Source organism: Thunnus albacares, chromosome 21 (assembly GCF_914725855.1).
Source record: "Thunnus albacares chromosome 21, fThuAlb1.1, whole genome shotgun sequence".
Lineage (NCBI taxonomy): Eukaryota > Metazoa > Chordata > Actinopteri > Scombriformes > Scombridae > Thunnus > Thunnus albacares.
In genome coordinates, this window is record NC_058126.1 from 11,143,613 (window position 1) to 11,167,213 (window position 23,601).

The window sequence follows — 23,601 nt, forward strand, 5'->3', positions numbered from 1 at the left end:
CCCCTGGTGGCCAAAAATGAATGCAGGTTTAAATATATTTGTTCCATGTTTTATGATAAAGCTAAAATATATGTTTATATGCAGTACCAGTCAAAGGTTTGGAAACATTCAAGAGAATGGGAAAGTGTGTGCAACCTTTTGACTGGTACTGTATATATAAGGCTATTTTTCCTCAGAAAACTAACATACTTCAAGGTCAGATGGAGGCGTTTAAATGTATTCTTTGGGTAAGAAAATTACAGTCAAAGGTAGAAAAGGAGATTTACAAGTTTATGAAGAAGGCTGTTTTCAATTGGTTTGACTTCTGATGTTTTAGAAAAGGTTCTGGAGGAAAGGAGGATAGTTGAAATCATACTTCAGTTTGAAGGTCAGCAGTGTGTTTGGTGTTTCCAGTTGTTCTAGTTGAGTAAACATTATACAGATGTCCAGATGCTCCACAGAACTATTAGAAGGACTTTTGAGCCCACAGCTGTGAAACCTATGAAGGACATGTGATATTTACTTGTTTCTTGAGATATGAGTTGTACTTTTGACAATTCTTTGACAAGGTTTCATTTCATATTTTATTTTTTATTTATGTGTTCCTTTTAGATGCATGAGTTATGATCAGCCTTTTTTTTATTAATTGATTAATTGTACTCACATTGGGGTTTTTTTTGTCTAGTGGCTTGAGCTACTCTAATGTCCTCATATGTATATGTGTTAATTTGTGTGTTAGTGTTAATACTGTAGTGGCAGTATGTCTGCTGTGATTTGTTTGACACTGTATATGGGGATCAATAAAGTTCTCTAATATAGATTTGATACCATTAGATAGAATTAAAAATGGCTACCCATGAAGATTAGTTTTTCTTAAAGCATTTATTGGTAGGAGTCCATAAAAAATGAACATATCTTGAATGTCTACACGTCCACATTCCCACATAATAATGAGAACAAACTGTCAAGGACAAATCAGTTGAGGGAAACTGACATTTTGTTTAAGAAATCAGTTAAACACAAACACCCACTGAAGGTTAACATGTTGCTGAATCCACTCTGTACAAAGAATCCTACAACAACAACAAAAAAGAAAACAAAATAATGACTCTGAGAGAGGTTAACAGTTATTTTTCACCCTGTGGGAATAGTGGGAAAAGAGTGGGTAATGTTACTGCCAGAGTGTTGATAGTCAGTTTTCATGTATGATGGAGGAGTGAGCAGGACGTGTTTCTGTAATACGCCTCACTCTTCACTACTTTCATTCTGTCTCCAGATATCCCTCTCGTTCCTTCTCTCTATTGAAAAAAAAAAAAGATCCACTGAATAGCTTGACCTTCACTTATTCTCACATGCTATACAGCATTAGTGCAGTAATTTTCATGCTTATCACAAACAAGGCTGCTACCGTAATTCTCCTTCCACCTGCATACTTTCAAACCCAACAACACTTTTTAAAAAACATGTGCTGTAAAAAGTGGGAAAAGTCCAATCATCAGAGATTAATTAAGGTTCTGAATTCTCACTGTACAGTACGTCCGCAGGGCCCACCCACAATAAATACAGAATTAGCAGAAGCTCAACTAAAATAAAAATGTATCATGGATAAAACAAAACATTGAAGTGAGGTCTCTGCTGGCTACCGTTGATGAAAGCAGGGCCTCGGATACAAAGCAAAGATGAACTAATGCCACGTATGATTGATGGCACTTCTGCCAACAAATATAGATACTGTAGGTGTGTGCGTATAAGTATTTGTCTGAGGGCGTTTAAAAAAAGGCACCAAGTCCGCCAAATCGGGGGAAGAGTCGAGCGGCTCTTTTCTTTTTGGACTCTGCCTCCTTTAACCACAGTTTCTTTCTCTTGGTGTCCATGTGTCCTGCAGAGGAAGAAGAAGAAAACAAACAATCATTAAATATTTTTTATTTTTGTTACCACTTTCTAATAAGATACTGTAACCACAGTAACGGCTTTATTAATGGTCTGTAAATACTTTAATAATGCTTTAGAGATCAGTTACAAGCCATTAAAAAGAATGACTTTTGGTTTGTCAGATTATGATATGATCCTTTTGTATTCTGCTCATATTGTAGTTGTTGACCCTTGACCCCTATGGAGTCAGAAAGGTTAGTTTCATGGTTTAAAGTCCTCCTCCACTCAAAAATGTGTTTTTCTACTTGTTCCTTCACTCGAATGTTGTACATGAAGAGTTTGTTTTCACATTCATCTGCTGCTCACTGAAAATCTCAGTTTAACACGTGTACCTACGAGAAGGATCTGTGACATCACAACTAGTGTGGAGCCAATCGTGGTCCAGTATGCAGCTTATACAAGTGTGATGTGGAAAGTTGAAGCTTCCAGTGCACAAACACTGAGGATGGACTTCACAGTGAAGTAGGAGACATCTTGTGTCCAGCAGTTAAACTATATCTAGAATACATGAATATTTACATATTCATACATTCTGGATTTTTAATGAGGGAGAAGGAGTAGATGTCAATTTAACAATTTTAACAAGATAATGTAACTTTTTCTGTGGAAAAACTATATTAGACACAAATTATCATCAAATATTTTACCGTATATAGATTAAAACATGTCTGAAGGGGATCTTTAACTTCACCTGAGTGAAAGTTATTTGTTGTTGCACATCATCAATTTAAGTTATTTCTTCGTTATGATGCTATTGTAAGTCCATAGTTGCTGTCAGTTTCACAGACCTTATGTAATGATATGTAATGTACTATCATACAGTATTTGACACATTTAGAAATTCTCATAAAACTGATTTTGTTACAGATTTTTCGAAGTGAACCAAAAAAAATCCATCGTAAATCTTGAATGCAATTATTCACATGCAATATTTCCTAATTTTTAAATAGGCCCGGTTGTTCTCAAGTACGAGAAGATCTTTTCCAAACGGTCAGAGGTCAGACAGTCCACTGATAATGAATTCAAGAGCTAAAAAAGACAAACAAGTGTTGTGAGGGAAAAGTTGTTCTTGTAACTTTCTGACAAAGCCTTAATTAATACTTTATCAATCATTGAAAACACATCAAAATGGTGAATCATTAGAAAGTGCTACTGATTATTGTCACATTCGGAAATCTAAGTTTCAGCCAACAGCCGCAGTAGTTGAAAACTCATTCTCCGAGGCACCATATTTGAGTCGTTATCTGAGTCATTATCTCAGAGAGAGAATTGCGGCCTTTGTTTGCATCTCAGCAGGGACTATATGCTCAGTGAAATTAAAGGTTCCCTACTTAACTAATGAAGCTGCTATTATAAAACACTGTGTGCTGCAGATAATTGCTCAGCTTTTGTGCGTGACTTCCTGACCCCCTGAAGGAAAACAGGGGGCAACCTCTGACCTCTGGTCGTTACCGCGGTGTAGAACAGAGCCAGCTAATGAACACCTCTGTTCTCAGTGTTTACATCTGCCAATCAAGCACGCCACTCTTCGTCATCATCCATTGTGTGGCCATCAGACACAAAAGCAGACAATTAGCCGCGTTTATTAAGACTCTACTCTTTAAAGGAGAGCACTGTCTGCTGGTAATTAATCAGCCCTGCGGTGGCGGGTGGGCGGACCTCTCGTTAGTCCCAGGCTCTGTAGGCCGTGCTCCTCCTCTTCCTCTGAGGGGTTCTGGGCGGAGTTCCTCAGGTAGCGCTGATGTAAGCCGAGGCCAGGAAGTGTATTCTGTCTGCGGCGACGAAACTCGTCCTCCAAGTGGTCTTCGGCGCCGATGTCTGTGGGTGTGGGCAGAGCAGAGAGGGAATGAATCACACCTAAAACCTTCTCGCTGTCTGGATGGATAGCCTGAGGTGTTTCATCCAGCATTAGATCTCTTTTTTTTTTCATTTCTGTGTAGCTTCTGTGAGTTTCAGCCCTCTGACATGAGATGTGCGGTACCAAAAAAAAAAAAAAAGTAAGCTGAAAGGAAAACATATTACCTTGTGACGCCCTTGGCAGTGTGAATACAATCAGACAGAAAACAAAATAGATACACACACCTATTACAGCAAGTTGAGCACAAGTGCAAAAAGGTATATTGATGTAACCAACATGAAACAACAAAGATGATATAAAACAAGAAGTTCAAAGAGTCCCCAAGGCAATACAAGCCTTTCTTTTTCAAACGCCAACCATATATTTCATTCATATTTCATCTGCCTGACTTTATTGTGATTAGTCATGTAAATAAAATGAGATTTGGTTATTCTTTTCTCTAGGTAATTTACATTTATATTGAATTAGTGACAGGCAGGGTATAGCAGGGGGGGAGGAAAGGGGGAGACTTATTATGCTGCGAGATTACAGGCAGATCTCATCGCCATTGTGTTGTGTAATTAAGGCAGTGGAGAGGAGAAGAAAAGAGGCCAGATGCTCGCCGTGCTGAAGCTGGTCCTATTTAGAGGAGGATCTGCACCAGCATTTCAAATCCCCTGCACGGTGTGTAAGAGCCCCGGCCTTGAGCAAATCACAAGTCATTAAGAGAAGTGGCAGCTTTGTTTGACATATTTGTTGTATACCTGCAGGAGCAAAAGCCACCTCAACGAAAACATATAGTCACTTTAATGTAGATAGTAAAACTACGCAGGACATTTTGGCTACATGGAAACACTATCCTTGATGTTGTTTTCCTTTACGTAACATAGATGTGCCTTTTATAGGTATAGGAGGGTAGAGATCTTTCAATTCTTTCAAGAGGAGCTCAAGGGTTTTGAGGCAATCAAGGACGGCTGCATGGCCTAAACAGAGACAAAGACGTCACCGGATTTCAATTCTCCTTGAAAAAGGCATCTTATTACTGCAGGTCATCTATTTTGACCCATGTCGGTCTCTTCGTCACAGATGCTTTGTGAGTGTGTTAAGGTCGGATTGGGTGCGTTATTTTGTAGAATGTAGGTTATTTTCTTGCTAAACACACCTGAACTTTAAAGACCAGGCTTTCTTTATTTCAGAGTTTGCAAATCAGCCACCGAACACACTCCGAGTCGACCCTGCAGGGCTCCAGCTCCCAGTGGAGTGAACAGAAAACAGGACAATTGGTGGCTTTACTCTCAAGGCTGCAGCTACTCTGTCTCCATCCACTTTTGGGAGAAAAAAAAACTAATCTCAACCTGCATTGCCCCCTTTGTAAGACATCTGGTGATCCTATCAGTCTTGCAGCGGCGAAGTTAGACAGCTGGATTAAGCCACAACGTGCGTGTGACTTTTAAAGTTGTGCGCTTTGTTCCAGCGTCCTTTTGCTCCAGAGGATCAATATTTGCATCTATCACGGTCCGGTTACCTGGGTGATAAGATTCCTTCCGCTATCAAGCCGCATAATCCATCATCATTTAATTAATTTCAACAAAGCAATATCAAAGAGCAATGATGATAATGAGATCTTTTAATGCTCATAAAAAGAGGCCTTTTGTTTACTGGATCAAGGACTTAATTTGAGAAGCAGAGTGAACACAGTCGAGTTCCTGGATGCTTTCATTTGCAGCTATTGTCTTCAGAGTGCCTGTCATTAGTCTCCAGGACAAACAATGCCGTGTGTGTGTGTGTGTGTCTGTGAAGGCTAGTTTGGTGTGCACTGTCTACACCGAAACAAGCACAAACATCAGGGTTAATGCCTAAACACACACAGACACAAAATATATGTGTCTATCTGTATGTGTTGCTGCATAGTGACAAAAACCAGCCTTACTGCAGCAGGCTGGAGGACTGAGAGAGCCTAAAATAAATCATCGTACAGGAGGAGGCTAACCCTACATGACAACTACAACTGTGGACCAGATTATTTTCAACAGTCCACCTTCCCCCCGGTTCAAGAAGTCTACCGTCGTGCTGATGTGACTCCACTGCTAAAGAGAGATACTGTCCGTGTCCTTGTTCAGACACGGCCAAAGAGAAACTGGCAGCTTATCTTTCCCATCGTTCATAAAGCGGCCAGTGGCCCAGGGCCGAGCCGAGGTTTCATGTTTAGCTGTCAAGCAGATGAGGTGGAGTGGGATTAAAACTGGATGCTGGTTTCAGCCAACAGGAAGCCATCTTTCATAACACAGGGAAACTCTTGGACAGGAAATCATAGCATTAGGTGTCATAGTGGAAAAGATGGATGGAGGAAAAGGCTGCAAGACTTTTTTTTTAATGAGAGGAAGCTCTACAATGGCCTCTTGAAGAAAGGCAGATTTTATCAAATCATAACTGATGAAAAGAGAAAGTGCAGTTAAATATGAATTATGATGACATGTTTGACGGTCAGTTTGAGGAAAGTTTTTACATTTTAAAAAAAAATTACAAAAATCACATGTCATGTGTTGCTCCAGTCCAGCTTCTTCAGGATTTGTGGTTCCTGTTGTGGAAATTGTGATGTCATGCTGTCTTTTGTACACAAACAGTGTCATCTAGTGGCCACATGATCAAATCAAATCATCTTCAAATCAAATGTCTGATAAAAGGCAGCATTTCTTTTTTCCCAATGGACATTTCAAAATGAATTATGGTCTAATCATTTTACTTTTACTTATTTTACACTGGTTATTTCCTAGACTATACGGTTTTTAGAAACCGCCCTAAATTCTAGCATGCAGAACCCCTGTTTATCCAGGAGAGGGCGCTATTGCACCATAAATATAATCCCTGTTTCTGCAGCAACCTATTCAGCCGCTTAATTATCTCTTTATAACAAGTTAATCATGTGAATCTTGACTTCTACAGATTCCTGTAAGTTTAATATAAATTCAAAAAATATGAAATTAAAATACTGACATCTGTGTAGATCCAAAGATGAAGACCATGTGATTTATGAGGAGATATTGCTACTGTACTTCACTTTCATTGTTAGTTAATGTAATAATCCCCTTCCCTTATCTATTGTGCACATTAACACACAAATACACACCGACACAGAGAGGGGTTGGGGGGGGGGCTCTATGTAAGAAATAGAGATTGGTGCAGGGCTGCAGTGTCACCTAGCAACAGCACTGCGCAAGCGCAGCCACCATTTCTATCAGCACTGTCGGAAAAAAAAAAGAGGAAATTAAGGGGGCCAAAACTGACACAAGCAGCACGCTTGAAGACATGACATTCACCCCACCAACACACAAACACAGCCTTCATATTCTATTCATCCATACAAAAACATCACATGTCAGAGTCATGCTGTTAAGTATGAACGCTCAGCTGAAGGCTTCACCCTGCTCTTTTCTTTCTCTTTAGTTTTCCTGACTTGCCTCTCACAAAAATATGCAGCGGGGCTTGTGTAAATAAACTAGCCCCGAGCACATTCCACAAGAAACACACACACACACTCTTCTCTGTACACACTGACCTTTGAGCCAACTGCAATTATACTTCGTGCACCACCCAATTTAACTTTGAATCTGAGCCTATCTCATGTTAAATGAGACAGAATGCATGTATTCATGAATGTCTCCTAATGAAACAAAATTCAGACCCACATGAGTTGGATTTTCTCAGCTACAGTGTCAGATAAGGTTTGGATAGAAGGATTGCACGAATATGATTAGTTTAGTTATGAGTCCTTCATTTGGCTCTGCAGAGCACAAGATCTGTTTGAGGATGTATTCAAGAGGTGCACTATCAGCTCTTTTATAGACCCATAAATATGTCTAGATAGGAGGAGCAAAAAAGGAAATGAAGAAACAAGAGGAAGGGCACATGAATCATGAAGGTGGGTGTTGATTCATCCTCACCTGGCCTGTAGAGGTAAAACATACCTACCACCCACTTTAGAGATACACAAAATTAATTAATTTGACTTTTATCTTACTCATGATTTCCAGGAAGTGAGTGGATTATTTAAGTAAGAGCACATGTAGCACAAAATCATGTAGTGTAGTATCAGTGACCAAGCCCTAATATGAGTCATCTTAACTCACACTGATGCATTAGTAGGTTAAATATGCACACGGTGAGATATATGATGGGTAGTGAGTGTACGAAAAGAGGCAGCCGCTGTGGTTTCCTTTATTTTTTGCGGTTGTGTGAAGCAGGTTTCAAACGTGATCAGGCACAAAGCACACACACACACCTCACACCTCCACCCCTCCAGGAAGAGTGAGAAGATCAAAAGCCACTCAAGCAAAAAGAAATATCACACAGACACCAGGTGACTGCGACAAACCCTTCCACGAAATCAAACTGAAGTTTATTGACCAGATCTGAACTCTTTTATTTTCATTTTCTTTTTTTACAAACAATGGGGGAAAAAAAAAAAAAAATGTCTGTGCATTAACAGTGTAAACGTGTTGTGTGGTTTGTGTTACTGTGAAGCAGCCTCCTGGAATCAGCAATCATGCAGAAACAAATGCAACAAACTGTGATATTCCCAAATACACAAACAAATGAAAAAAAGGAAGAAAAATGCACATTATTATAATTAATTTATTAATAATCTATGTCATTCATAGTACACACGCGTGGACATGATAACAGCTAACAGGTTAGCAAGGTGAAGTTAAAGACATTAGGGCGAAGTGGTTAAGCTTTAATCATTCTCTTGTTAAATTGGTCAAATGAAATGAGGAGCAAAAATGACATGCGTAAGTCAAATGTACAGCATCTTGTTTTCCTGCTACAAAAAGAAAGACAAATATCTACCCCAAAGGAAAAAAAACAATATTATATAGCACGTACCCAGCTCTGTGCATATGGCTGAAGTAAAATATACAATTAATTTATTTTGGTAAACAAAACAAAAAAAAAACACAAATCCCAGCAAGATGGTCCCCTAAAATAATGGAATAAATACAAATATACAAATACTGTGAACGTCTCTCTCACCTCCCTTGAAGCTAAGCTAAAATGAGAAAAATTGTTCTTCGGGAATGAGATGCGGGAGGACAGAGAGAGAGAGAGAGAGGAGAGACCAACTGCCGGTAGCAAACATAGTCACTGGGCGAGTTTTTCCAGGTGAGAAAACTGTATGTTGGTCAAATGTTGTGGTGAGATTATTACTTGTTATCCAGTCTTAGGAGCTGCTCCTTACCATTAACTGTTAGAGATTTTAACTGACCGTCCTCCTCCACTTCGACCCGCTCCTGGCCGTTCTCCACGATCCTGTTAGAGACGGGAAAAAAAAGCAGATGAGGAAGGCTCTTTAGAGATCATGGAGTCAGTCTGATAGTTTTAAAAATGCTCCTGAGTTTGACATCAAGGTACCGTTTTGTAGTAATTTTTCTGCCGTTGATGAACTTGGTGGAGGTTGACACAGATCTGAAGTTACCCATTCCTCCTCCTCCGCCGCCGCCGCCGCCAAAAGATGAAGAAGAGAAGGAAGTGAATCCTCCTCCACCCATATCTCCAAATGAGCTAAAACCTACAAAAGAGCGTGCGTTTAAGAACGTTACAATTAAGAAGCGTCATGAATTCTTGATGAATCCAGGATCCACTAAATGTGAGGTTGTTTTGTTGGGATGTTACACACCTGAATCGAACCCGGTGATGCCGTGTCCAAACGCCGGGAAGCTCCCGAAACCAAAGAGCGACCCGCCCGTCCTGCTTCGGCTCGCGCCCCTGTGGCGACTGTGACCTCCGAAGAAATCGTCAAAGGGGTCATCAGCTGTGGAGGGAATCACAGCGGATCATTCGGTGATTGATATTCTAAGACTCTTGACATTTTGTTCTCAAAAAGCTTTAAAGCTGATGTCTAAGTGCCTGATAACAACAACGACAACAACAAAACAAGCTGTGATGAATGAAAGTGGACCGATGTGTAATTTCTAGAATCTTAACCCTAAACTGTCAAAGTGCCCACCGCTAATTCTCATCCTAAAGCCCCGTGGACATGCTACTAATTGCGCACTGCCAATCTGGGTCACCCCAGCAGGATAAGGCTGGATTCACTGGCACCGTTTACTGAAAGAGGACTCCTCCTTCAACCTTGAATGTTCCGATCCGAGGCAGCCACAAGAAAGCTCCCCTTGTTCCTTCTGCCAGAAAAAAGCTTAAAATAAAAGTATCCCCTGACCACTGTTGTAACCGCATTACTGTCCATTTACCTGACGGGAGAATCAAAGGAGACAGCTTAGCTCTAACAAAGCTGTCATGTAAGACATCAGAGGAAGAAAGAGAGAAACGCTGCTTTAACATTTGAATTCTGCTTAAGTTCTCGTGGACATGTTCAGCGTACGCGAAGAGAGGGGAAGAGAGAGTTGAGTTTAACGAGTTAAGGCTTTCTTAAAGAAAAAGCAAAGTGCTGTCGAGCACAAAAACCTGAGATTAAATCAGTGAAGAATGTGCCACGCCTATGCAACATAGCACAGGGCATAATAGCACTGAATAAATTAAAAATGACAGTCAGTGGGTGTTGTACAGAATGTACAGGTATAACATAACGTCTAAAAATATAACTACATGATTAGAAAAAGGAACAGGACGTATAATCGATCAAGTTTGTTTCATTTCAATGGTTACACATCATTTCTGCAGTTTTTCCTTCTTTCTTTGATATCGCCTCCTCATTTACTTCTTCACATGTTCACTGGAGAATGAGTGTGTGCTGTTCTTGGCAGACGACTAAGCCCTCGTCATCATGTGGATCTGTATTTGTCTCAACAGCACCCACACACACACACACACACACATACACACACACACACACACACACACACACACACACACACACACCCTGCCCCTCCTGAGTGTGCTGGCTGCTCTGAGGTGGGTGAGTGACAGATCCAGAGGACCAGCTGCTGTTCACTGAGACGAGCTGCTGGACAGTCAGGACTGGAGGCTGGATGGGATTTTAAAAACATATCTGAACGCTCTTTGTGGCAGCCATTTTAAGAAAAGTTTAAAAAAAAAAATTTAAAAAAAGGCTGCTTATATACATTTCTCCAAGGAAGAAACGTATCCTGTCTCGGTCTAAATAGAACTTGAACTTTACTCTTCAGTGTGACGGTGTCGACAGCTTTATGGTTCTGCTTTTTTTACTGTCGCTGTTTACTGAAGAGCGTAAACAGCAACAGCTGTGATCTATCGCTTTATCCCATTTATGTTAATAAATACATGCCAGTGTCACGGCTTATAAACATAATCTGATATAAAACTTCATGTCTGCTTTCTTGTCTTTCCCTACGAGTGCTGCTAATTCAGAACAGAGAGTTTGTCCCGGGGTTGCGTCGTACCACGTTTTACATGTGCTCTGACACATGCGGACACACACACTTGCCGTTATTACATCTGCTTTTGTTTTAATACGGAAGCTATTTTTGAAAGCATTCCAGTTGAGTGATGTAGACGTTCAAATCCATCCTCTGCCTGCGTCTGAGCTCCATATTTAGAGCTACACGGGGTGAACTACACATGCCTTCCAATCAGCCTTTTGCTGAACCCAGACAACCCAGGACAGGCGCTAAACTCCTATTACTAGATTATGCTTCATTTAAAACTACTCTACATGTGATATAATCAGCTGTTTGGCTCTATAAGACGCTGTGATTTCAACAAATGTGCAGCCGCTGGTCAACAGTATAATACAGTTACCAGCAGTACAATAACTTTCCTTCTTGTTATTTCCCTCATCTGATTAAAAAGTACCAGAGCGGTGTTTTTTTTTTCCTGCTTTCCTTTCAGCCCTTCCTTTAAAACAAGCAAATGTAATATTTCAACAGGGTGGAGTATATTAACGAGCTCCAGGTTAATGACAAAGTGCAGAGATACTCATTGTTTTCTAACATGTGACATTTAGCAGCAGATGACCTCCTGAGGTGAACATCGTACAGCATATTGGAGATGCACATTACATTGCTGTGGGGATTAGCGCCCGGATTTACAGAAAGTTTCCTGGGTCTAATGCTCTATCTTCCACATTTCTACACAGCAGGAGCTGCTAGCTAACAGCTAACAGGCAAAATAACACTGTAGCTTTCATATAAGCCTATAATTTTCATATAAGTCTCTCCCTTTCTCTCTCTCTCTATAAGTCTCTTGAGCATTCCCCCGGTCATGCATGTATATTTTTGACCAGATAAGAATATGAAGTTAATAATAGCTATTACATAGTCAACAGTCTATAACTCTCCTCGGTTCTTCCTTAATGAAACCAAGAAATCCCCGCAGGGCCTCTAAGGGCACAGACCAGTTTGCTCTGTGATGCTGTACGCGACAGGAATCCGATGGACTTACCAAAAAAGTCTGCAAATGGATCTCTGCCACCAAAGAATTCCCTGAAAACGTCCTCAGGATTACGGAATGTGAAGCTGCTGCCACCAAAGTGATCGTAATGGCCTCCTGTGCAACATTAAACAAAGACAAAGCTCATAAATTACATAATTATTTCTCCGAGATAGGATTATAAACAGGGCTATAATAATAGATCATAAAATATATCCGTGCAATACAAAGCTCTTACTGTGCTTAATTTGAACTAATAAAAGTTAATATGTTACTACTCGTAGCTTATGTTTCATGTTTGTCATATTTTCTCTATGATAGCACTGATGATCTTAATGATCATCTCCATTGCGATGACATAAATATTTTGTTATTTAAGTCTTCTCCTTACCTCCTCCTCCTCCTCCTCCTCCTGCTGACAGACCTTCTTTGCCGTATCGGTCATAAATATTCCTCTTGTTTTCTGTGGTGATGAGAGATAAGAGATCAAGATAAAACCAGACCAACATATGGAGAAAATTACCACCCTGTGGTACTGTAAATCTCTGTCAGGGTGCCTGTTAGGAGCCGCCCCAACCATCCCATTCGATCATTTACTTCACTTAAATGTTGACAAACAGGAAAACACAAACACAAGAAGTTTGTGCCATACCAGAAGAAATACACACCCCAGGAAACAATGCAGACATTGTGCCCTGCAAAGACTAACAATGTCTGCTTCTTGTGACTGGATGCCTGGTGCATAACTGTGACTGACAATGAAAATGTTACAGGCCTCTGCTGTGCTCTCAGACGTATATCTGAATTCTCAATGTGCTACACTCATATTTACAGCATTATTCTGGAAATCACATCCACTTAAGAAACAGAAACGTGACTGATGGAATTGTTTACCTGCTTTGATTCGTTATAAATTTACATGTAAGCAGTCGGGCTGAGTTTTCATATACGTGTCATATATGAAACGCTTCATGTGTGAAATGCTCCTTAGACAAACAGACAGTGAGGGGCAGACAGCTGTCTCCTTCCCGGTTGAGCTGACCTGTCTTTATGATTGTTGCCATAGAGACAGTGCTAAAGTAAACGATCTTGTGTTGTCGATGTTGTGACTATGGACAAGGTCAGCTGGGCGCTGCCTGAATAACTGAGAGTGGTTCAACTCTTAACCTTCAGATGTGCCCGAGCATTTCACTGGGTCTAATTATTGTGACTGCTATTTCCTTTGTCGATAAAGTTTGTGTTTGTCGATAAATCTTTTTTTAGACATCAATGTCTCCTGGAGTTTCTGAATTGATGGGCTCAAGATTTCTTTAACACTTGTGTTTTCTCTCTATTCTCTCAGTTTTTGTTACAGACCTAAATTTGTTGAACCAAGTATCAATTGTTAAAATATTCTCTATGATCAGATTGTTTCTTATTTAAAAACATAATCCGCCAATGTTAGACTTTATTCGGGCAAACTTCTTGTCAGGTTGCTTGTGTTTAAACCAAATTTAACATTTAAAGGCTTAAAACCAGAAAAATGAAGACATCCTTGGGCTCTGGGTACTTGTGATGAGTATTTTTCACTATTTTCTGTAATTGTATGTACAAAAAGATGTACATAAAATTACAGAAAAGATATTTGATAGATTTTTCAATTAAAATAATTGTAAATAAGTAAAGTAAAAAGTAAGTTAAGTATCAAAAAAGTATTGTTTTGGCATTGGCTTCATATGTAAGGTATGGTATTGGTAATCTAGTGATCAGACACTGAAGTGCAACTTTACTTACAAAAGTCAACTTCGGAAATTTGAGGCACTAATCACAAGACCTGTAAGTTTTTTAAAACAGTTCACTTCAGACGAACACCAGCCATCACAATCATATATTCAGTACTTTACTTGGCTGATATACATCAGATTTTCTCTCTTGGCAGTAAAGTCTTACCATCTGAGAGCACTTCATATGCCTCTGACAGCTCTTTGAACTTTTTCTCTGCTTCCTCCTTATTGTCTGGGTTCTTGTCTGGATGCCACTTCAATGCCAGTTTTCTGTAACTGAAACAAAAAACCATACAGTAAAAATATATACTTTATAAAGCAAGACAGAGAAGAACACAACGTGACATGCACAGTAGATGTCAGGTCTTATTTCAAAGATGGGCGGTGGAAAATGTGTATGTATGTATGTATGTATACCAGACATCCCCCTATCTGAAACACATATCCACATGCTTCTTTTTATAGTGTGGCAACCATGACTACACCAAACACACAGACGACCACCATCATTCTATGCACACATAAACATAACGTCCTTCTCCCCAGCGAAGCAGAAATAACAAAGACAGGCTGAACTCCACTGACGTGCAACGTAGGCTCGTACAGCGGCTTACGCTGCATCAGCTGTTTGCTTCTAAGCCCAACGGCAGTGTCGGCAGCGGACGCACAGATGCTGCAGATGAGACCGAGGACTGAAGGTTGGCCGGCGAAAAAAAGGCTGCACACAATCCAGGGATTGACTCCCTTATGGATCTTTGGTGAATAGTCTTTGTAGTGGATGTCTTTGTTGTAATCTGTGACATTATCTGGCTGTCTAAAGCCTGGTCAATGGTCAACCAGCCAGACTAAGTTGAACAATATAGGCTGGGTGATAATCGTGTAACATAACAGTCTTTGTAGTCAGAAGCCGCTCGTAAAGACTCATTATCTTTGTCTGTATTCTGAACATGTTGAACTAAAACATCTGTGCTATTCCTGGCTTTAATTTAATATCCATTACATTTAATCAACGAACAAGAGTCTACACCCATGCTAGCAGCACTGTGAGGTTGTACCGAGGCACAGTGGTGTGTTAAGCTAAATGCTAATGTCATTATGCTAACATGTTGATTTTTAACAAGGTTTAGTGAGATCAGCACATTAACTAAGCTAAGTAACTACTCAATAGTTGTCAAGACTGAGTATCTTTGGATTTCGGACTGTTGATCAGACAAAACAAGACATCTGATAACACCACCATGAGATCTAAGACATTACAACATTATATAGATTAATTGATAATGAAAATACACAGTAGTTGCAGCCCTAGTCAAGGTATCTTACTCGTAATCCCAAAAGTCAACCTGCTGGCGATGCTAGGTAAAAATCAGTAGGATTCATACTCATCATGAATGTTTGTACCAAATTTCATGGCAATGCATCCGATAGCTGTTGAGATATTTCAATCTGAACCAAAATGGTGGACTGACATTGATATCTATATAGCCGTGCTGCTAGCATGGCTAATAATTCAGAGATCAAGAAGAGGGAGTTGGGGTCACAGGCTAAAGATAGGACATATTGATTGGTGTTTCTAAGTACTACATTCTAAGTAGACGGAGTGCATACAGAACGCAGTCTCTCTGTATTTACTGAATACTCTTCTACAAGTTGATGTAATCAGCGATAATCAGTCGTGTTCATCAGTTTCCTCCTGTCTCGCATGTTTTTATTCCCTTAGTGATTTACTGCATTTCCTAGAACCACTTCTCAGATTCTCTGGGGACAATGTCTCCTTAACATTTGAATATACAACAAAACTCATCGGAAACTCTTCACTTCACACTCAAAACAAAATGTGTTATTGAGAAACCTGTGAGAAAGTGCAATTAAATTAAACTGGTCCGCTCAGTGGGCGACAGTGAGTAGTGGGTGAGTGCAGGGGGGAAAGTTACAGGGAGAGGAGTGGAAACTTTCTGCACTGCAGTCTGTCTCTGTTGTGTCAGTTTATACTACTCAATGATTAACCTATTACAGTCCACTGAGTGACATTTCAAACAACAACAACAGGGGGGGAGGGGGAGGGGTGGGGAGAGAAAACACTCCAGGGCACTCACGCTTTTTTGATGTCCTCTTGTGTTGCATTTTTCTGGACTCCTAATATCTGGTAGTATTCCACCATGGCTCTGTCTGTGTGTGTTTGTGGGTGCCGTCCTGTGCGAGGGTCCCCTTCTTGGCCTCTATGGAAAGACAGTAAAAGTTCTGTTAAGACATGTTAGCACGGAGAGATAACGCCCGGCAATCTTCTTCAACTGAGAGTAGCCATGTGTGACGGATACGACACCTCCCTTCCAGTCCAGAAGGGGTAAACTTGGAAAGGAGAGGGAAGGGGGCAAAACCCAACAATGTAATCAACTGCACTGAAATAGAGATGCAGGGAGGAGGACAGCTAAGCTAATACAAGCCTGGCAAAATTACATAATAACCCCGATGATCATCCCTCACCCCAAGGCTGTGAGAGAGAAAATGTGAATCATACTTCGCTTTTGAATTTTGGAGATAGCTCTAAAGACCATGAAGCTATTTTTTTTTTTTTTTCAAAACCTGACCTTATGTTGAAGTTATGAGGCCTCTCAAAAACAAGACAGAACAGGCCTGATGAAAACTCTCTCTCTGTACCTTACTGGGTAGGTATAGGATGACGACAGCTGCAACAATCCAACAACTAAAAAGCTGAAAGAGATTTGACTCGGTGTGGATGGTGAATGAACATTTTTGCAGATGTAGACGACAAGATTTAGACTCTAAACTTTGATATAAGATCCTTATAATGTTATTTCTCAACTTAACCATATCTACACCAATACTCAAACATAAATCTAATCTAATCTGTAGCAACCTATGGACATAAACACTGTAAATGATAAAATAAACATTACGTCAAGCCACAAAAAAACACTGGACAACACCCTTTCTAAACCAAATATAGTCTAGTAGCTGCTTCCTTATGTCAGTCATATGACTTTTATCATATTTGCTTTAAGGTCCTCTCTTGATTTTGCTGTGGGTGGGCCTTAAACACAGTATGTCACAAGTTTTCTTTCAACACCAGTGCAAGCAGAGTGCACTCTGGTTTTCAAGCTCTGTTCTGCGGTCTGAGTAGCTAAGTCGGAGCTCTTCTCTACAATTAAAGCTGCAGTTAAACATGTATTCTGCGTACGCTTTGCCAAAATGAAACTGCATCACACTTCATGACTCCACTTCCATACACGTACGCTCTTATCATTGACGCTTAAGTGCAACACAAATCTATAAAGTCTGTGACAGAGCGTTGAAGAGAGCAAGAAAAGGAAATGTCAAAGAAACCCACAGTGAGAAACATTAATCATTAAGGTGTTTGTTTTAGATGTCATAGTAAAAAAAATGATAAACAAACAAGTAAGGATAAGTTACTTACACTGTGGGAGTCCACTGTGTCCTGTTTGTTTGCTATTTATAACCTGTGGCCTTTGCAGTTAGATTGTGTTTGTGTGTTATGAGCATGTGGGGGGTTGGGGGTGTTTGGCACTGGGCAGTGCCAGTGAAAGACTCATGGTTGGGCCGTGGAGCTGGCAGTAAACGGATGCCAGAGTCAGGCACTACCTCCAAATCTCCCTCTGACACTTCATCATTATTGTCTCCCTCTTTTCCTGTCAAATTCACCACTTACTGATGTATAAAGTCCTTTTTCTTCTCTCCGGCTCTACATCCTTATATAGACCACAATCTAAAAATGAAGAGATATGACCCAGAAAGTGAGAAAACAACCTACTGTCCGGACTCGTCATATTAAATGTGTCTTTTTTTATTCCCTCCCCCCCCCTTCGTATTCAGCCATTACCGACCCACTCACCCGTCACCATTTCCCTGCAGCAGATGAGATTTAATGGACACTAGTGTCTGCTTAAGAGATGTGGTAACTTCTGGTTCTGCACGGTGTGTTTATGTGTGTGTGTCCGTGCATGTATCTGCAGATTTATGCCTTGTGGCAGCATTACGCAGCTAACCCAGCCAAATCTGATGCATTCCTGCTCTGCTCAGCGTGTACGGTGCCTCGGAGTGAGCAACAGATGTGGGTCAGTCAATCCCATGATGGCTCAGTGAACCTGGGGTGATGGTTATAATCAGTTCACTAAAAGAAGTAGTCAATTATTATACGTTTTCCTAAAATAAGTTGGAGTCTACTGACGAGCATACTGCTAGGAAAGTCAGACATTCAGTAGGTCGTCTAGATTCTTGTTCATTAAAGCGTAGTCGAAGAAAAACAAGTAGAAAAGCAGCGTTTTTTGCCTTTTTTTTAAACCATTATTTTGACACTGGATTCCTGCCGAGCTGCAATCCCTGACCAGTCTACTCTAACTAAATGACTTCATACATTTTTTAGCAAATTGACTATGGGAACATCTGCCTCCCGTAAACATCAGAACATACAAGTAGTGATTTCCCCTACAATTCATCTTCAAGAGTAATTAACTAATCACTGTTGTGGTTTGTGCAAAGATTTCACTGTGTTCTCATTGTGGTTTTAAGAGTTTGTAGAAACGAAAGTGACGGTTGAATTTATCTTTAAGTCATGAAACTGAAATTGACAGCCGGTTGCGTGCAGTATTTGAGTAGTATGAGATAAGGACAGAGCTGATTCACCAAGCCCTTTTAGAAAATTTACGATGTTATGATGTGACCTTGACGTACTGCCACGAGCACACATGAGCAGACAAAATGAAATGAAAACTATGGTAGGTGACTCCAAAATGGACGGATAGATAAAAAGAAGGCCGCTGTGGGGGAGAGGTTATATGTGATTATCAAGGTAGAGTCCATGGTTGAGAGGGCTGCATTGAAAGGTGAGAAGTCAACAGTAACTGTCTGATCTCAGTGCTCATCTTTTTCATCAAGCGTTGACTCTAGGACTTTTGGAGCAAACGCTTCCAGACAAGTTGAGCAGTGAGAGATTTCAACAACATCTATTCAAGTCTTTTTTTTTTTTTTTTTTTTCAGCTGTGCTTCACCGGTGTGCCAATGAAGATTTCCCTTGAAGGGCCAATATTGTGTAACAGTAGATAAAAGTCAAATTCTTGGAGGAGGAAATCAGAAACAAGAGTAAAGCCAGAAATACAATGATGTTAGGCTATTTCCAGCAGTATTTATTTAGACTGTCATTTGAAAACTGTCTGTAGTATTGGGCTGAGCTAGGTTTTGCATACAGTAATTTGTTTGATTATAGTGTATGCATAGTCGATAATCATTAGGGTAAATTCCATTATAGAGCTCCTGGCTCCAGGCTTCAAGATCAGGTCAGAACAAGTTTTCACCTACATTCAGATGACATTAGAAAGAATCTCTCTCAATCTAAGAACACATCATATAGCACAGAACAGTTTTACTGAGGTGAACAATAAACTTATCAAACAGTCAAAACAAAACTTTGAGCAACATTTGGTTAGTAAACTTTACTGGAAATGAAGTCATTATAAATAACTACCAATTAAAAACACAAATACATCAGAAATGTTTTAAACTTCAAAACAGGAAAAGGTGTGCAGACTATAAAAGATTATTAAACTGCAATTCATATTTGTATATCTCTCCATATATTAGGGCTGCAACTAACAGTTATTTTCATTATCAATTAATCTTCCAATTATTTTCTTGATTGAACGATTATCTGTGTGATCTGTAAACCGTCCATTACAAGTCGCCAGAGTCCACAGTTACTTTTCAAAATGTCTTGTCCGACTAACAGTATAAAATCCAAAAATGATCAGTCTATTATCAAAGAGTATGAAAACCAGAAAATATTCACATTTGGGAGGCAGGAAGTGCTTTAACGATGATTCAAATATCAACAGTGTTGCCTATTAAGTAATCGATTAATTGTTGCAGCTCTACAATACATACACCAACTCTGATACATTTGTGACAAATAGCCTAAGTCAATGTCGTCTAAATAATATGGGTCTGCTGATGTATACTGTCGCTCTGTATTTGAACTTCAGTATCAAGTTTATGCTGGGCATACAGACCCACACTGACACTCCACATATATCATGCAAAACACCTCTCCTTATGCAAAATATATCATACGTATCATATGAAAGGACCTATTCAGCTGCCATCAAGCATATCTACACTGCTGTGCACTGACTGGCTGTACTATTTTAGAGGAAAATAAACAAATATATAATAAAAATGTTCCACATATATAACAGTACACAGATCAGGACTGGAACGCTGCAACATGGCTTGAATATCTCCAACATTGACAGCCATCACAAGTTATAAGCGCTGAAGTGTCATCTGGAAACTGCAAACTTACTATAAGCAACATCACGTCAGTATCAGCAGATAATCGGTGTACGGGTTCATAAAGTTGAATTGGTGTTGTAAAAGCTTTAATGATTTCCATTAACTCCCCAGTTAATTACCTGCACAGCAGCCCTATGTTTTATCTCTTGATTAAAATCTCTGATTAGACATCAGTAAATGTTTTCCACCTCTGGAAGCACAAAAAAATGGTGACTGACCAAGATTAGTAAGTAGATCCCTTTTTATTTTCCCCTGTGGTCTTCATTTTTAAATTATCACCTGCCAAACCCTGCTTCTCCGTACTTTAACAAGCTCAACACTTACATACAGTAGAAGCCCTCATTGTGATTGCAATCAAAGAAAAGCCAGCTGGAGTAGCTCTGTCAGAGACCCAGAGTGCTCAAACACCGCCACAAATCTGACATTAACAAAGACAAGAGCACCAGATAAAAACAGACTCTGAGCAGCAAAAACCTGGCACCAAACACAAAACTAAGCTGACAAAACACAGATGACAGCGAAACACATCACACTAATACGCTTCTGCTTCACCCAAAATGATTCACAGCAACAAGTAGAGTGTTTGTGGTTCAAACACTACAGAGAGCGAGCGAGATACTGTAAGCAGCTTGTTTGTGTTTCTTCTCATTTTTTTCTTTTCTCTCTCTTATACAACAGTGGAAACATTTGTCTAATCTCAAGATTAGATTATTTAATGTAAACAGCTGTGAACAATGTCTTCTCAGAGTGGAAAACAATCCATAAATTTGAATGTGTGGAGATATTAGGTGAGAGTTAAAATGCATTCAAACAAATCTGCTACTTTTAAATATATGGGAATGTTATATGGGAAGCACTTAGAAACTGGTTTGATGACTTAAACAACTTTCAAATGATAAAATGAAATAATTTCAAACCTCTGTATGCCTAAATGCTCCCTTTGTACAGAAGTATTTACATAGTACTCAGTGTTTTTCCAGTTAAACCCTGAAGTTAATGCCAGCGTGACTTACTGTAGAACAGAAAATATTCTAATACCAACTGGTTTCATCTCATCTGCGCTATTTGTTTAACTTTTTAAAGCAGTTTTTTCATTACAGTGTGTTAACATGTTAAAGTGTGTCTAGTTATTAAAATAAAATCAGTCATTCATCCAGTAAAAATACCAAACTTTGCTTGTTACGGCCTCAAAAGGCTGCAAGTAACAATTATTTACTTGCAGTGTTTATAACCATTACAGTATCATTTTCCGAGCTTCTGAATGTTAACATTATAAATGTTATGGTGTAGCTATAAGGCAACTATTTCGATAATAGAATAATTGTCATTTTTGATGCAAAAATGTCAAACATTCCTCAGTTCCAAACAATCATTTATGAGGATTTGCTTTGCTTTTCTTTGTTTTATGTGACAGTAAACTGCATATCTTTGGGTTTGGATCAGTCGGACTAATAAACCAGACAATTTCAAGATGTCACTTTAGATCTTAGGAAACTATGACGGATATTTTTCGCACTTTTTAGATGTTTTATAGAACAAACAATTAAACAGTTAATCAAGAAAATAATTGCAAGTTGATGAAAAGAATCATTAGTTGCAGCCCTTTATGTTTCTGTCACCAGTCCAAATGTACTGTAGGTAGGCATGGCAATACAAGTATGTAATATTCTGTATTTTATCTGTAATACTCTATATCTTATCTTTTCTATTAGTCGTTGAATCGTTCCATCTGATAAAAACTCATAAATAGTGAAAAACGCCCCTCACACACTCTCAGATCCAAATATGATTCATGTTTTCAAATGTCAGATATGATTCTGCTATTTGAGAAGCTGGAACCAGAAAATGTTTGGCATTTTTGCATTAAAAACTACTTTAAGGATTTAAAAAATATTGATATTGTCAGTCAGCTTCCACCTCACACACTGTAAGCATATATATAAAGTTTGATTGTCTCTATACACATTACATATCATAAAATTAAGATTTTGATTACCTTAAACTCTATTTAAAATAATGAGTTGCAGCTGCTACTGTTATTTGTCTGTATTTTATTACACTTGCAAGTACAATATTCAAATGTACAGCTACTAGGCTACTACTGTACTACTTCCTCTCTTCCAGGCCTCTGTGAGCACTGACAGCCATCAGTTACTTTTGAAACTGATAATTGGGTAACAAAACTTTAAAAAAAATACTGTTTGTTTCCTGTGTGGTTTAAGTAGCTGCACCTCCTAACATCCAACAGACCAATGAGGCATCACAATAGGTGCTGCTGTGAAATAGGAAACACAGGATCAGATTAAGCAGAAACTTCCAGAAAGTCTTAAAGCCGAATAAACATTTTTGAGATGTACGAACACACACAGCACAAGAATACTAATAATACAATAGCAACACGGTTACATAACAAGTGAAAACATCTCTAAAAATAGTGACGTCGTAAGTTTAATTTCGGACTGGAAGTCTCGTATTGCCAAACCTAACTATGTTTGGACCGGTGGCAGAAAAATAGCTACAACATGACATTTATGTCTGTTAACCTGATCCATTAGCAACTTGGTAAAATCTTCCAATAACGGTCATAAACTGCCTTTTTTTTTTTAAAAGGTTTGTTTAGCTAACAGTGCAGCTAAGTTATCATTATTGAGGTTAAGGGGGGGCTAACGTTACAGCCAAGCAGAAGGAGCTCCACTCATGTTTTGTGTTTTAGGTCAGCTAAACGTTAAAACTACCTATCACACACACCTGAGAATTAAATATGTAATATAATAATGATAATTCATCATTATGATAGCGATAATAAGCGAGGACATCAGGTTGCGACAGCACAGCATCCCCACATGTAACTGACACTAACGTTATGCTACAGGAGACGGTTAACGTACGTTGGACATATTAAACGCTCTTTTTTTTAGCAAAATAAAACCATGTCGACACAAGCAGCAATTACATATCTACTAATTCAAAGACTACTCGCCTGTTTGAGCGACGTGTCCGATCCTCTCTGATGTTGCTAGTCCCCTGTCTTCGCCTGATGGAAACGGTGATAAGTGCAGCCGTTGGTGGCTGGTCGTTGCTGGTGCTACTAAACGACTAGCCCACTATATGCTGCTGCTTTCACGTACTGTCGGACAACAGAAACGCCACGTAAACGCACAGGAGTTGTCAACGTTTAAAAGTGGGGTGTGGAGAGTTAGTTGGGTTATGGGCATTGGTGGAGTGTTAACTAAGCACATTTATTCAAGTACTGTAGTTAAAGAGCCCCTCCAGACACGTATTAAGTCATAAAAATACTCTGCTTGAAACAATAATGTAGTGTCTAATTGTTTTTTTCAGAAAGAAAAGTATAATTAGTCTTTATTAAACATGGACCATGCACAAAAAACATTAATCTCAAAA

The 23,601-nt window shown here is 39.4% G+C and overlaps 1 protein-coding gene and 1 long non-coding RNA gene across 4 annotated transcripts; one reads left to right on the forward strand and one right to left on the reverse strand.

Annotated features, from left to right (window-relative positions):
- Positions 1-842: 842 nt before the first annotated feature.
- Positions 843-23,308, reverse strand: dnajb6b (DnaJ heat shock protein family (Hsp40) member B6b). Of its 3 annotated transcripts, none has more exons than XM_044339429.1 (10): positions 23,180-23,308; positions 15,972-16,094; positions 14,042-14,151; positions 12,504-12,575; positions 12,125-12,226; positions 9,423-9,557; positions 9,158-9,314; positions 8,985-9,055; positions 3,571-3,729; positions 843-1,858 (listed from the first exon to the last, which is right to left on the reverse strand). In XM_044339429.1, exons 2-10 carry the CDS (start codon positions 16,034-16,036, stop codon positions 1,749-1,751), a joined length of 981 nt encoding a protein of 326 aa, XP_044195364.1. In that variant the 5' UTR covers positions 16,037-16,094; positions 23,180-23,308; the 3' UTR covers positions 843-1,748. The 3 variants fall into 3 exon arrangements, with proteins under 3 accessions (XP_044195364.1, XP_044195363.1, XP_044195366.1); XM_044339428.1 differs by lacking the exon at positions 23,180-23,308 and adding an exon at positions 17,312-17,405 and having other exon boundaries at positions 12,125-12,229; XM_044339431.1 differs by lacking the exons at positions 843-1,858; positions 3,571-3,729 and having other exon boundaries at positions 8,361-9,055.
- On the forward strand, positions 5,633-23,526 carry LOC122972390. The gene is made up of 3 exons (XR_006399740.1): positions 5,633-5,645; positions 10,390-10,392; positions 23,456-23,526. It is a non-coding gene; the product is annotated as an uncharacterized LOC122972390 (long non-coding RNA).
- The last annotated feature ends 75 nt before the right edge of the window (positions 23,527-23,601 follow it).

Bases quoted from the DNA above. Each gene is read 5' to 3' on its own strand.
- dnajb6b (XM_044339428.1), bottom strand. From the start codon at position 16,036: ATGGTGGAATACTACCAGATATTAGGAGTCCAGAAAAATGCAACACAA. The intron at 9,056-9,157 runs GTACCTTGATGT...CGTCTCTAACAG, and splicing joins AGAAAAATTACTACAAAACG to GATCGTGGAGAACGGCCAGG. The intron at 3,730-8,984 runs GTAAGGAGCAGC...CCACACCCACAG, and splicing joins AAAATCTCTAACAGTTAATG to ACATCGGCGCCGAAGACCAC.